The 15235-nt window shown below is 41.1% G+C and overlaps 1 protein-coding gene across 3 annotated transcripts in view; it reads right to left on the bottom strand.

Moving 5' to 3' along the window:
• Window positions 1–15035, bottom strand: part of tcea1 (transcription elongation factor A (SII), 1) — a 74141-nt gene extending 59106 nt beyond the window's left edge. For 2 of the 3 annotated variants that reach the window (XM_078540511.1, XM_078540513.1), the window contains exon 1: window positions 14735–14942. In XM_078540511.1, the coding sequence (XP_078396637.1) occupies window positions 14735–14809 (75 nt within the window). In that variant the 5' untranslated portion in view covers window positions 14810–14942. Of the gene's footprint in view, window positions 1–14734 lie in introns of all 3 variants that reach the window. The other variant, XM_078540512.1, reaches the window with a different exon arrangement.
• Between the last annotated feature and the right edge of the window lie 200 nt (window positions 15036–15235).

Here is a 15235-nt window from a genome sequence, read left to right as displayed (position 1 = left end):
GTCATGTTGGCCTCTCTCTTCCTTTTTTATATATTTAAAGAAGCTCTTGCTGTCTGTTTTTATATTACTTGCTAGTTTAACCTCAAATTTTATTTCCTCCCTCTATTTTTTTTGGTCTTCTTTTGTTGGTTTTTAAAACTTTTCCAACCCTCTGGCTTACCACTAACCTTTGCCACATTGTATGTTTTTTCTTTCAACTTGGTACTATCCGTAACTTCCTTGATTAACCGTGGTCGGTTTATCCCCTATCTACAATCCTTTTTCCTCACTGGGTTATATCTTTGTTGTGAGTCATGAGCTATTTTCTTAAATGTCTGCCATTGTTCATCAACCATCTTTTCTGCCAAACTCTTTTCCCAGTCCACTCCAGCCAACTCTGCCCTCATTCCTTTGTAATTACCCTTATTTAAGTTTAGCACTCTCAAACTAAATGCTAAATTCTACCATGTTATGGTCACTGTTTCCCAGGGGATCTTTTATTCTGAGATCATTTATTAAACCTGCCTCATTACACATTACCAGATTCAAAATAGCCTGCACAATCTCTTAGTACTGCCCCTTCTCTTATGCTTCCTTCTTGCACAATACACTGCAATAAATCAATTAGGATTGAAGATGAGGAAAAATGTTGAGATTGGCTAAATTAACAGGATGATTAGGGATATAAAGTGACATGTTGCTGAAGTCTCATCTATCAAATAAACATGATAGGATCAAGAAAGTGTATAATAGCTTGTACAACCAGCTACAGTATCACTAAAATTATTTTGTCACAATTTAGGGGATTTTTAAATGAAGCTTTCAGATTTCATTAAACCAAATCTGTGAAGAAAAAAGGTGTAGTCACGTAGCTTCTGTTTCAGACGTCTCTAGGATAGAATGTGAATCTGAATGTGTACTTAATTGATGTATAAACAGTTTAAGTGGAAAATAAAATGATGAGATACCAAGCATGCTAGGTTTACATATGAGGGACATTAAATATTGGTTGTAATTTCTGTGCTCCTGTGTCATTTTTACCTTCTCTTTGTATTGCGCATTGGTGTTTCATACGAACCAAACACAAATTTGTAATGCAAAATACACATTCAGCACCCACTGAATTGGCAGTTCATGGTGCTACCCACTGGTTAACGTAACGCAGTCCGAAATAAGCACTGTTATTTTTGATTCAGGGTTGTTACCTGGACCAACGCACACCCAAGCCATCATCTTGAGTATTTTTTATTCATGGAATTTACATTTGACTCAAGTGTCTAACAGCTTCCTGACATCAAACTTTATATAAATCATAACTGAACAACCTTTACGCGCAGAAAACAAGGCCAGTCACTTCATGCTGATTCTCTTGACTTCAAAATAAACTGGCCTCTGCAAAGAAGAGGAGCCAAGTTGCTGTCAATTTGGAAGCTTTGAACAATAATGGTTACCAATTGACCAGGGGACCTATTAAGGTCACTTCCCCAGAAGTATTATCCAATTTGCTTGAAAATAGTTGGCTCAGATTAGCAACTAAACAACACACATTCCAAATTAAGAGGACTTGTGAATAATGCCACAGATTCTCGAGTACATTGTAGCTTAGATTTTCTAACTGCATTGCTAATGGCAACCTGCGTTGCAATCAGATCTCATTTTATGTTTTCAATGCCTTACATAACGATTAAGTTTTTTTGTTCCCTTTATCCAGCTCTACTTGTCCCACCAACCCCCCCCCCCACCCCCACCCCCCCCCCCCCACCCCCACCCCCACCTTAAACCACCTTATATTTCACCTCTCTTCTATTTTTACTTAGTTCTGTTGAAGGGTCATTCGGACTCGAAACGTTAACTGTGTTCCTCTCCGCAGACGCTGCCAGACCTGCTGAGTTTTTCCAGGTATTTTTGTTTTTGTTTTGGATTTCCAGCATCCGCAGTTTTTTGCTTTTTTTTTTGCTTTTAACGATTAAGTTATTGGTCGAGGTAAACAGATTGCATCCAAACATTTACTGTAGAAAGGTTTCGCCCTTAAACCCCATCAGCACAAAAGGGTCACATTCCCTTACATTTTCTACATTTCCAGCTAACCTTGTTTAAACTACAGCTTTAAATATATATCAAATAAAATTAATAGCTGGCAATTTACACAAAAACTTTTGTAAAATCCACAACTGAAAAGCTGCAAGAAGCAGCCCCTACTTTATTGTGCTAGATATGTAGTAGTTTGATTCAACATTGATCGAGTATTCTTCATATTTCCCAAACATTAAATAACACTCAAACACTTAAATGATATCTGCAGATTGACAGTGGAATGGCTGAATGTGTATTCGTGCACATACATGGATTTAAGAAAATATCAGTGCTCCAAATCCCTAACTCATTAGATAGCTGTACAAATCAGACATATTGTGGTTAACTGAAGCAGAGTATGAATTAACCAAGAGGTCTTGTGTCACAGTGGGCAGTGTCTCTGCCTCTGAGCCAGAAGCTCCAGGTTTAAGTCCCGCCCCAAAGTTTGATGGTCAAGGAAGGCACATTCATAATGCAGCCAAACAGGGCGAGTATCAACCTGCAATTCCTTCACACACCAATGGAAGACCTTAAGAACGGGAAAGATTCGTGGTCAGCCATATGATAGAAAGAATGTTGGAGCCTTGACCTTCACTATCCATAGCTCGACTACAACATGCATGTATATGTTGCCATAGCAACCCTAACTCCGAGTGAACTGTAACACACCACCACTATTAATTAGCCACATTTGTGGTGTATTGCAATAATTGAAATGAAAGTCTTGAACTTCATCTGTTCCCAGGAAGTAAAAGGAAATTCACATTAGTTGAGCATTATTTGAGTGGTCTGTGACATCATATCAATTCAGGGCAAAACAATTGCCTCAAGCTCCACAGATCTAATACAAATTTAAACACTGTCCTCTGTTAAGCTTTATGCAAGATAGTCTCTTTGGGTTCAGTGTGACTGGACACTTATGTAACTGGATCTCAAGTGCTCCATGAATCTGTACTTACTTTACAGACCCAATATGCAGTGAGACCCACGGTCAAAAAGAGAAACCCTGCCACACTAATCTGGCTCATTAGAACTGAACACAAGTCGCCACATGATCTCTTTGACTTGGGTGGGCAGAAGAACATACGCATTGTCATACTATGGCTCAAGCTATAAAACAACAGGCAACTTTCATCTAATGGTATACAAACAGTGCTCAGTAGAAACAATGGGCCAACTCTTCCGAGGAGCAGCAATCACCATTGGATTGCTACGCCACTCCTACTTCTTTTACGTTTGGACAGAGCTCCGCATTTCTGGTCTGGACTTCTGAACCAGGCCTCTTCAGAAACAGAGCATACCTGTTCTGGGAATCCTTCTTCATAGTGCAGGATCATTGGGGGAAGCCAAGTTTCACCCCACTTTGCACAGCACTAGCTGCCATATTTTGGCAAGTTTTCATGCACTAACACAGTGAAAAGCTTTGGGACATTTCAATAGCTTTTCAGTTTGTTAGTGAATGAATGTGAGTGAGGTAATTGGGTGGAGAGGGTGGGTCAGTGGAGTGCAGGGGAGTTGGGGTGGTGGGGGGGGAGGGAATCAGGGTGGTCAGTTGTGGTTACCCAAGAGTTAAATAGGGATTTTTTCTAAAGTTTCCTGGGTGACCATCCAGGTGAGTGAGTCGGAGCCATCCGAAGTCTCTGACTCTAAGTCAGAGTTTTTCGGAGGGTCTTGGACGTAGGGGAATTTCCCATCAGAATTCAAACTTCCCAGGCAATTCCCACGGGGTCCTTGCATTGGGATTCCAGAGAGGTCTCATAGCGCATCTTTCAGAATACGTCCGGTCTCCGGCCATCCAGAGATCTGGGCCAATGTATTTACAGCAATTACACAACATTATTCTCCTTGAAAATCAAAACAAGGAAAGCTTCTCATATTAATACTCAACAAAAAACACTTAAACAGAATAAATATTCACTTCTTACACAATGAAAATCCATTGGCTTCAGATAGGCAGCCCACAATGAGAACCATTGGTCACAAGGTCATCCAAAGGATAAATGACCCTATCCTTTTGTAGACCTATGCCATGCGCTACCCCAGATAAAGCTATTAATCAAACCTACTACTCTAAGAGCCTTGGGGATGACCAAAGGGGGTTAGCAGAAACATTCCGTCCTTAATGGCAGTAAACACTTCGGTCCAAATAGTTACTGGGGACAAGACTCAATAGACTGACACCAATTAATATGCATTGAAAAGACATTAGTACATCTCCAGCCTCAACTCATTCTGTGTGGAGTTCAACCTAAATTTCATCCTCCCCATAATGGATCCACCTCTGATGACCGATATTGCCGCAATATTCAATGTTTTCTTTACGCTGCCTGAAATCCACCCTCCCCACCATATGCCGCCCCATACTTTTCCTGCAAAACCAAACTCCCCTTTACGACTTGGTCCTCAGTTCCATTTAATCCGTCATCACATCTTGCACTTTGTTTTCTTCCCATCAGGTGGCAAACAAACAACAAACTTCAACTACCAACCTTTCTCTCAATCCCGCTTCACATTCTTCTGACCAAATTTAACTTTTCAATCTCATCACTTGCTTTATTTTCACAATCCTTTTGTATCTCACATCAGCAAGGGCTTCAACTTCACTCCACGATAAACTCAGACTTTCTTACAGCGAGGTTATCATGATGAGAAACACTTCCACCGTGGTCTACATGCCTAATTTTATAACCAGAAAGCTTCCCCCTTCTTGAACCTTTTGACTGCCTGCAGCCTTTACAATGAGGCTGGACCTCTCCCCTTTTCTTCTCGGTCTTTTTATTGAAAACTGCTGGCGTGATATTGGATGCGTCAGTTAGCTTCACTTACTTTAATCTATCCCTTCTGAAATTGCAGTGCTCCTTTCTTTCAGATCCAATCATCATTATCAAACCTGCTGGTGCTACTCTTACAGGCTAGACATCAGCTCTCTGACAACATATCCTAGCTTCACCATATCATGACCCCGCTACTGAATACCAAGCCATCATTTCCAAGACCGCTACTAATCATATCTCCTTTGAAAATCTTCCTCTCATCCCTACAGCCTCCAACCTCATTGTTCCACAAACCCACACAGGCTATCATACATGTCCTATGGACCAGTTGCAAAGTTGCTGAAGCAACAGATTAATATTGTATGGCATGAACAATAAGAAAATATTGCTGCTTAAACCCTCCACATGAATCTTCATGAAAAATAGTCTGTGTGCAGCACCACTCCTACTTTTGCCCACATCTGCTGAAAGAGCTCAAATGCAAAAAGGAAAACTTGAAACTGCTTAGTTCAATTAAGTGCATGACAACAGAACTGAACTTCGGAAAGCTAATTTAACACGTAACTGTGATCAGGTAGCAAATAAAAACAGGAACGCATCCCGTGAAAAATAATTGTTCCAGTGTGGAAAGGCAGCAATTTTTTTTTTTGTGTTGTAGGAAAGGTTGCTAGTGCCAACCCCCCAAAGTACGTGGCACACTCATGATGTCTGGGATGGGGCCTCACCTTAATAAATTTTCTCCAACTATCGCCTATACCTGGCTAGAACCACCAATGCTTGGCCAGTGAGCGGGAGTTCAGCATCATTTGAGGTGGTACAGAGATGGGCCTCTAGAGACAATTGGAGGCAGAGGGGAGAGGCGCATTTGCACCACTTTATAGATATTTTGGCCACATGCTCTTTTTGAAGCAAGGGTGAGACAACCTTCCACGTTTACTTGTAGTGCCAGAGACTGCAGCCTCTTTTATTTTTGTCTAAAGACTCACTCCTCAATTTTTGGCTGCATTTCTCTACAAAATATTTATCGGTGGTCATAAGGCAAACAAGCCGGAGGACCTCCTGGGCCTGATAAGATATTCCATAAATAAATGCTTGTCAGGTTGCCAGAGGGGGTCTGATTGTTTCGAACACATCCAGGAATATAACCATACCATGTCCTCTGTTACGTTGGAAACTCACCATCAGCTGGCTCGGAATTTGAAGCTGGCATCTACTCAGCCATGAGTTTCTGCCATGGGTCTTCATATGACTAGGCAGGCTGACCCACAGGCCTTTAGGCAATTGGGGCAGGGCATCCTAGGGAGCGGGATCTGGGACGTAGGATTTTCTTCCTTTTCTTACCATCTCTGCCACCGCTCTGCCTCATTATTAAGGCATTGGGACACAAAGTGTGATGCAGCTTGATGGACAAATTCTGTCTTTCGGGGAACTAGAGCTGGTGAACAATTATCGGCTTATAAGCAAGGAAGATGTTGCTGCTCATCTTGGTACTCAAGGAAAGCTAAAATTAAAATTTTCAGGTTTAACTGCTAGATTTCTTCTAGCTTAAGGTCCAGATCCTGACAGGTTTAGCATTTACATCAAAGCAGTCACTGGTCTCCTGCTTCAACTAAAATTACAGATCGAGTCCCAATTACATCACCAGACCCAACCTGCATATTTAAAGGGTCCACTTCCTTCCTCCAGGTGTCCTACTTAAAGAGCATATTAAGAACTAGAAGGCAATGGAGAGGGAGCAAGTGAGTGGCCTCATGAAAAGTGACTGCTCCCCTCTCAACCCCGGTGGCCTGGTTCCTACCCACCAAGACAAGGTGAAACTGGAGAATATGTTTCTGCCTGTTTAGGGCACACAAGAGTCAAGTGTAAAGATTCTCAAAGTGGCACAACCTATCAATTGGATGGAGCAGTTGCATAGCACAGAAATTTCCCATTGATTCTGAAGATAAAATACTAAAGCTGGATTAATTTGTGTTGAAGTGATGCAATGGAAAACAAAACATAATTTCCAAGTGGCCATAAATGGATGCCAGGGTAACACTCAATATGTTGCAAGCACACTGGGACATTTTACTACATTACAGGCTTTATATAAATGCAAGTTGTTGTTATTGTTGAATATACCGCTACAACAAAAGGCAGAAAACTCATTTTAAAAGGGAGGCACTGCGCCACTGTCATGTCATAGTGCATCCTGGACGTGGAAGGGAGGAATGGATGGGCTAGATCAGAATTGTCGACTATTAGACCTGGCGTTCTCTTTAACATTATACATTTTCATACTTATTCTGGATTCATTCAGATGCCACAGGTTTCCTTTAGTCAAGAAGGAGCTATTAAAAAAATCTCACTTAGTGATAAGTCAGAGCTTAATGCACAAATGGAACAGTTGAACATATTTATGAACAAACCAATGAAACACACTGTGGATATGGTAGAATTGTTAGAAAACCGATTTGGTACACACCTTCACCAGGTGTGTCATTAGGAATCTCCAACTTTGCAAGAAATTCTGGATAATGAATACATTGAACATTTGGAGCCATGGATAATTAGGAATGGTCTCAAGTAATATTGTACATAACAAAACTGTTTGGAAATAAATTCTCATTTAATTAGGCTTACAGATTTCCAAAAATCATTTAGTGTTTACTTAGTGTTTTACTTCCATTCTATTAGGTGTGTCATCTGTCCCTCAATTCAAGGGTGGCATCTTTTCAGGGTTACAAGTTTCTTCTATGGGTCTTCTGTTAGATTATGTTCTGTATAAAGTGATGGCTGCAGCCAGATACCAATTTGTCTCCAGAAATAATTTAGGCACTTCAGTTCTCAGCAACTCACCTCTTTATATCAGTGATTAAAATATTAGCCATTTATGTAGCTCAGCCATGTAAGAATTAAACAGATCACTAAACAACTCGTGGTATTGTTAATTTGGACATTTAGTGATGTATAGTGGCCATCGTTATCAGGTAATTTCACATTCCACCCACATCACCCTGCCCTACCACTCACCCCACCATTCCTAGTTAAATACAAAGACCTCATAGTTTGAATTACATTGTGACTGGAGTAGAGGCCAAGCAGAAACAACTATGAAGAGACAACATGCATCACAGCATAAAAATAATTAAAAGACATGAAAGCACTTGGTAATATGAAGGTTCTATCAAACTATGACAGTGTGGGAGTGGGAAAAGCCTTCAAGTTCCGCTTACAACTGAATGGAACAAATAGGGCAGAACAGCCATAATCCAAAGTTCCCCCCCATCCCAATCTTCAACTGCCGGCCTGTGTTTATCAAACAAGAAACGATTAGGCTATGAATGGATACCTGCAGTAAATATCCTTACCCATTTATACAATCATAAATAATTTGATTATCACAGCAGTAGAAACCCAAGGATGGGAAACAAGACCTAATAGAATATTGCAAAGATAAAACATGAAATCTTGAAGTGGCGCACTAGGCCATAATTGGCCACAACATGAAACAAAACGTGGAACCAGAAACAGTAGTTTGGCCCATCATGCTCCAGAGCATTTGCAATTCACTGCTTTATCTCCCGAACTTTCAGCAGGGTTTCTCCTTCCCTACCAAAAGTAACTGAGCAAAACTCAAATATGTAACTTCACTTTTATTTTTATGTCCCAGTTTAATCGACTTCTTTGGCTTCAATGCTCCTGCTGTGCACCCCCATACATCTGTGGAAACCAATAACTGTCTTCTCTGCAAGTCTTTTCTACAGCTCTGTGGAAGGGGGACAGCTGGAATTCTCTGATTTCTGATCCTGCTTGAGCCTTGTTAAACTTCTCATGTTCTCTAGTGTTGCCTTCACAATTAAAGCTATAACTTAGTTGAATCTATATTACCCATTACTCTCAATATTTCAAAAATCTGGATCATTTCTCCTCTCTTTTTCTTCTTTAATGAAAAGGCTTTAATATATGAACTAGGGGCAGGAGTAGGCCACTTGGCCCTTCAAGCTTGATCAGCCATGATCGTATTGAATTACAGAGCTGATTCTAACCTCCTGCCTACCCCCCCCAATAACCTTTTGCCCCCTTGTTAATCAAGAATCTATCTAGCTCTGTCTTAAAAATATTCAAAGGCCCTGCTTCCACTGCCTTTTTAGAAAGAGAGTTCCAAAGACTCACAACCCTCAGAAAAAAAAATCTCATCTCGGTCTTTAATGAGCAACCCCTTATTTTTAAACCGTGACCCCTAGTTCCAGACTCTCCCACAAAGAAAACATCTTCTCCACATCCAATCTGTCAAGACCCCTCAGGGTCTTGAGGTTAGAAGACGCTTTCTAACTTCCAGCTCCAAGGCTGGGAATAATCCCAATACCCTGTGAAATTAGGGTGCCCAAGGCTGCCAACCATATTCTAAATAAATATGAACTCAAACGTCTGTCTGAAGGTAAAAATAATATTGTTTCATTTTGTAATAGAAATTTATGCATCTTTGGCACTTTTTTATAATTCTAATCTATAGAATACTTACTTCAAATTCTAACTGTAATTCTTTATCCTATCCCCAGAATTAGACCTTAAAAAACAATTATAAGTTCTTTATTTACAAAATATCACTATCATTTACTAACAAGCTGTTTAAACAAATGTATCTATATTCAATAAACATTTAAAGATCAAAATCAAACTACCTCGTGTGTAAATGAGGTGCAACTTGCGCTGAACCTGTGATCGTTACCAATCAACTCCAAAGTTTTGTATTGCTAATAGGTTGCATAGTTTTATTCAAATTGTTGCCAAGTTGCTAAAGTTCATTAGCAATAAATAGGTCCAAGCTTACTCCTGCAATATGGGTGTACACAGTTATTTTTCCTAAAAATGGTCAATGAATCCAATCATCTCCATTGATAGCACTCTCACTTCCAAGTCAAGGTTTTGGGTTCATACACCATATTTGGCCATCTCAGCTAATACAGTGAGTCTGGACCCAGGATGGAGTATGGCTGAGTGATCCAAGTTCAAGTTCATAGCTGCTACATAATTTCTGGGGCTACATCTGCTTGGGGAAACCTTCACATTTCTGTGGTTCTATATTCAAGTAGAAAGCAATGTGATTAATTGTTTGATTACTGATGCAGTGATAGATATGGTGATTAACATATCACCATATGTGAAAAATAAATCAACACTTTGTTCAATTGATGTTAAAGGGCAAGGTAACACTGCAATTAGGAGCTTCAAAGAAAAAGCCTCGTCACACCTTCAGGATAACCCAAATTAAATCATTCTTGAAGCAGTCAAAGTTGTTACCCAGGGAAACATGGCAGCTTTCACACAGCAAAATCCAACAAATGAGACAAATAACAAATTAAAGTCCATTGTTGATGGTGCTGGTTTGAGAAGAATGTTGGCGCAATACCTGCAATTTTTCAATTAGGGTTATTGGTTCTTAAACATCCACACAAGACAGTACGTTAATGGAGCACTGGTTTAAAATCACAACCAAAGTCATAGAGTTTTATAGCACAGAAACAGGCCCTTCGGCCCATCGGGTCGGCACCTGTCATCAAGCACCTATCTACTCTAATCCCATTTTCCAGCACTTGGCCCATAGCCTTGTATGCTATGGCGTTTCAAATGTTCATCTAAATACTTAAATGTTGTAATGGTTCCCACCTCTAGCAACCCCTCAGACAGTGTGTTCCAGGTTCCTTTCACCCTCTGGGTGAAAAAAATCTTTCTTCAAATCCCCTCTAAACCTCCTGCCCCTTACTTTCTATGCTCCCTGGTTATTGACTCCACCACCCCCCCCCCACCCCAAGGGGGAAATGTTCCTTCCTATCTACCTTATCTATGCCTCTCAATTTTGTACATCTAAATCAGGTACCCACCTCAGCCTTCTCTGCTCCTCTGACTATGCAGCACATCTCCCACATTGTTAGTGTAGATTGTACACTCAACTCCTGGATTTGGGCTTGAACCCACAACCTTATGATTCAAAGATTACAGTGCTAGGCACTGAGTTCCTTTGACATATCACTAATAAAGACATACCCAGAAATAACCTCCCTGCTCTTTATTTCTTTAAAAGTTGAGAGCTCCAATATGCTGCTGTTTCCAAATTTCACCACTTTTTATGGCCAGCCAAAGCCAACTATGGAGTCTGAAATAGACAGGGTAGCTTTATCCCCTGACAGAGTTGGTGGGTCTTTATACAATCAATCCTTCTTCATGAAGTTGTTTACTTGGTACACAAGACAATGAAAAAATTTTCACCTTCAGTCCAATCTATTTATGGTAAATTGGTTGCACCTGTTTCTCCAATCCTCTTTCTCTGGCAGTCTTCTCATAAGACGATGGTTTGCGCCTTGGTGATCCGTTCTGTGTTAAACATTGTCTGGTGTGGCTCAAGAGCCCCACTCTGGCAAGGCAGATTCTGCTGCATTTGCTGCAGATGAAGATGGTGGGCAGGGAAGGTTCAGGGTTTGCTGGCGTTTTATCTGGGCTCTCGTTAGCCAGCTGAGCTATCCATTTCACCCCGTCTCTTCCAGAGGTCACAGCTACAGGTTCAGTGATTTGTGTCGATGTCTGCCATCTTCATATCTCGCTTGGAGTTCTCGTAGTGGAGACGTGAATGTCCGGCAGGTTATGACCAAGTGGTCAATTTATTGTACCGGTCTCTGAATGTACAGCCATCATCTATCCGATGAACATGGCAAAGCCAGCACAAACGTCATTGACTTAAAAATTAGTATATGCTGATGGAATTAGTTCCAGTACCTCAGAGTTAGTGTCCTTGTTGTACCAGAAGGTGTTGAGAATACGTTTGAGACAGTGGAAGTGGAAACTGTTCAGCCTTTTCTCCTGCCTAGCATATGTTGTCCAAGTCTCACCATGTATAGGATTCCACTGAGGATGCGGACTTGGTAGATGTTGTATGGTCATACATTGTCCCATGAAGAGGTCTAGAAGCTTGTATGGTTAACAATAAGTGCTTATTAATAACAAATAACTATATACAGGATACAGTTCTGATGAGGTGGGTGCCATCTTCATGCTGACTTCTACCAGACTGACTACTACACTCTACTACTCCCATGTGACACACTACATCATAATGTGGGTGGTACTGTTTCCCTAGGCCCACATTAACCCTTACAGTCCCAAACACCTAATACTACAGTCGACTCACACTTTGGTGTCCTCAATCAGATTGTTGTTGTTCCACACTTCCTTACTCAGCTTGGACACAAGAGCCTGCAAAAGCTGCAGCTGTTAAGTATAAAAAACAATTGTATAGACCCTGACCCAACTTCTGAATGTTCCTATTATAACTGAAACCCTGGGATGCAGAGTGCAACAGAATTTGATGTATTCGTACCACTTTATAGATATTTTGGCCATGTTTGTTTTGCAGCAAGGATGAGACAACCTTCCACGTTTATTTGTATAAAAAGAGGCTGCAGCCTCTTTTTACTGACTAAAGACTCGCTCCTCAACTTTTGGCTGCATTATATTTATCTGTGATCATAGGGCAAGCACATTGGAGGAAAATCCTGGTGAAACACTCCGTAAATGCTTCAGATCACCCGAGAGGATTTCGCCAATTGTTTAGAACACATTCAGAAATGCACCCATACCTTGTCTTCTGTTTTCTTGGAAACTCACGTCAGCTGTCCCTCAATCCGAGGATGATGTCTATTAAGAACTGCAAGTTTCTGCCATGTGTCTCCAAGTGACAGAGGCGGCCAATTCCCGGGCCTTGGCAGTCATCTCTCTCAAAAGGCCATCATGACGAGAAGTTCCAACACAATATCAGCTGCACCAATTCAGGCTTCATTGAAAGCTACTGAATGTTTTACTGACCATAAGTTTACAAATATCAGTTAATAATTTAACATTACAGATTTCATCAGTTTGTTTCAATGTTAGCGCCCTTATCTAAGAGTTAAAAGGTCATGGGTTCAAATCCTAGTCTAGGTCGTGAGCACATAATTTAGGGTGATAATTCAGCGCAATGTTGAGGGAGTGCTGTACTGCTGGAGGTACTGTCTCAGTTGAAGTTGATGCGGATTATCTGTCTGCCTGTGCAGACAAATGTAAAAGCTTTCATATAAACATATGAATTAGGAACAGGCTTAGGCCTCAGCCCCTCATAGCCGTTCAATAAAATCATGGCTGATCAGCATGTAACCCCAACCCCACATTCCTATCCCCGATAACTTTTCACCCCCTTGTTAATCAAGATTCTATCAATCATCGTCGTATTCAAAGAACAGCTGGGTAGTCTATGACAACACGTTTCAGTGATGTTGGTTGAGAGATAAATATTGATGAAGAGACCAAACACTTGCTATTTTTCATTGAAGTAATACCATGGGATCTTTTACATCCACCTGAGATAGCAGACCGAGCCTCAGTTTAATGTCTCATCCAAAAGATGGCAATGGCAAATGTGCAGCATTCACTCAGTACTGCAGTAAATTATCAGTTTATGTTTTCAAGTCTCTTAGTGGGACTTGAAACCTCAATCTTCTGTCTCAGAGGTGAGAGTTCTACCACTGAGCAATAGCTAACACTCAACATTGATCTCAATGTTGTGTGTAGGATCTTTCCCTGTGCAAAATGGTTTCTGGTATTTGCAGTGACATCACAAAAATTAATTAATTGGCTGTGGAGTGCTTTGTCCATCCTGAGGGCATGGAAGGGGTTATATAACTTGTTTGTTCCTTATTCTCCTCTGATTTGAGCAGTCTGTTATTCACAGTGCTTGTAATTTAGTAAATTCCATGACCACTTGTCTATGGCACTTGCCGAATTTTCACAGCCAGTTGATGATGGTGCTCCAGTAATTTGCAGGAAGCATTCCCATAACCATTGGGCACTGCACAGTGCAGGGTACTAAATGCATCACCAAATTATAAAACAATTTATAATCTGAAATTACCTACACAATTTAATTTAGACAAAACTGCTTACTCTTTTTCAGTACAGGAGTCCTCCTTAATAAAGAGCCTAGTACGTAAACTGGTGGGATTCCCAATTACGCTAGCTCTTATATCCTAACTCTAGCACCTTGCTAACAAAGTATCATTTCTGCCGACTCTTTTTGAACCCCTAAGCCATTAATACTGAGTGGTTGCCCATTTCATAGGCAGCATTTTTTTTAAAATATCTTTTGTTTTGATATAGTGTCCATTCCTGCCAACTGTTTGGTAAACGTTGAAAAAAATAGTTGAAATTAACACAGGAGTAACTCAGCAACGGATCAACGAGAAAAATGATGTCCCTGATTTAATTTGTTTTGGCCAGTGCATTTTACTTTTTTGAAAAAAGGACATAATATTTTAGTAGAAACACCCATGCTCATCAGATACAATGGCAGACCAATGAGTCTGTGTACCCTTATTTCATATTTTTGTGGTTCTCTTTTACAGTAAATACTCGGGGCCCAGTTATTCGCGCATATATTTGTGGATTCGGGACACGTGGAATGCATTCAGCAACTGTATAACTTCCACCATGTTGTATTCAATTCTCCAGGAAAGCAGGTACCAGTCAGGTGGGGAAACAGGAAGCTCCAACAATCAGCTCAGTCTTTCCTGTCAGCGAATGAACCGCGCATTGGCCCAGCCGCTGATGTTCCGTTTATTGTTACTAGGACGGCGCGTGCCGCCCTGAACATTCAGCGGATTGTTGCAGAGGAGGCAGAGTCCGGGGAACGTTCCAATGATTGTGAGCAAGGCGCGCGCAGCGTCCGGCGAACATTCCAATAATTGTGAGGGTGGTGCGCGCGGGGGTCTGGGGAACGTTCCAATGATTGTGACGGAAGCGCGCGCGGGGTCCGACGAACGTTCCAATGATTGTGAGGGACGCGCGCGCGGGGGTCCGGCTTTCTCTGACAGTTACAGGGTAAATGGCTTCAAACAGCTCACCGTGCTTTTCTTCGACACCATCTTATCCATCTTCTTCGCAATTCGGACAATATCTTCCTCCTCCTTTTTACTCATCACGTAAATTCGTTTCCAACTAACCAGATAGTGTTTTTTTTCCCTCAAACGTTAACAAAATCCCTCCAGCTCTTCTGACCCGCAGCCGCAAGCGCCAAATAACTCACATAGAGAAAGCCCAAAGTAATGGAAAATCCATCATGTAAATAGAGGAAGCCCTGTAAACAGACCCAACTAATCAATACATTGAGGCCTGTGCTTGTCGCATGTTGAACATTTGTAGATTACCCCGCCCCCCTTTAAAAAAAACCTAAACTGACGTGTTAGGCAGGGCGATTAAGTCACCGTCATGTGATCTGGCAGCTGGTCAGGCCATTGCTTTGCTTTGTGTCCGTGTGTCGTCTGGTGAAACAGCAAACTGCTGTAACTCCTCAAACTACTCTTAGTTAACTTGTTTTTTATGCTTAATAAATCGTTGATATTCTG

The sequence above is a fragment of the Cetorhinus maximus genome, chromosome 4 (genome assembly GCF_964194155.1).
Source record: "Cetorhinus maximus chromosome 4, sCetMax3.hap1.1, whole genome shotgun sequence".
In the NCBI taxonomy this organism is placed as follows: Eukaryota; Metazoa; Chordata; class Chondrichthyes; order Lamniformes; family Cetorhinidae; genus Cetorhinus; species Cetorhinus maximus.
The sequence above is the reverse complement of the archived record's forward strand: the minus strand, read 5'-3'. Positions and strand labels throughout refer to the sequence as shown.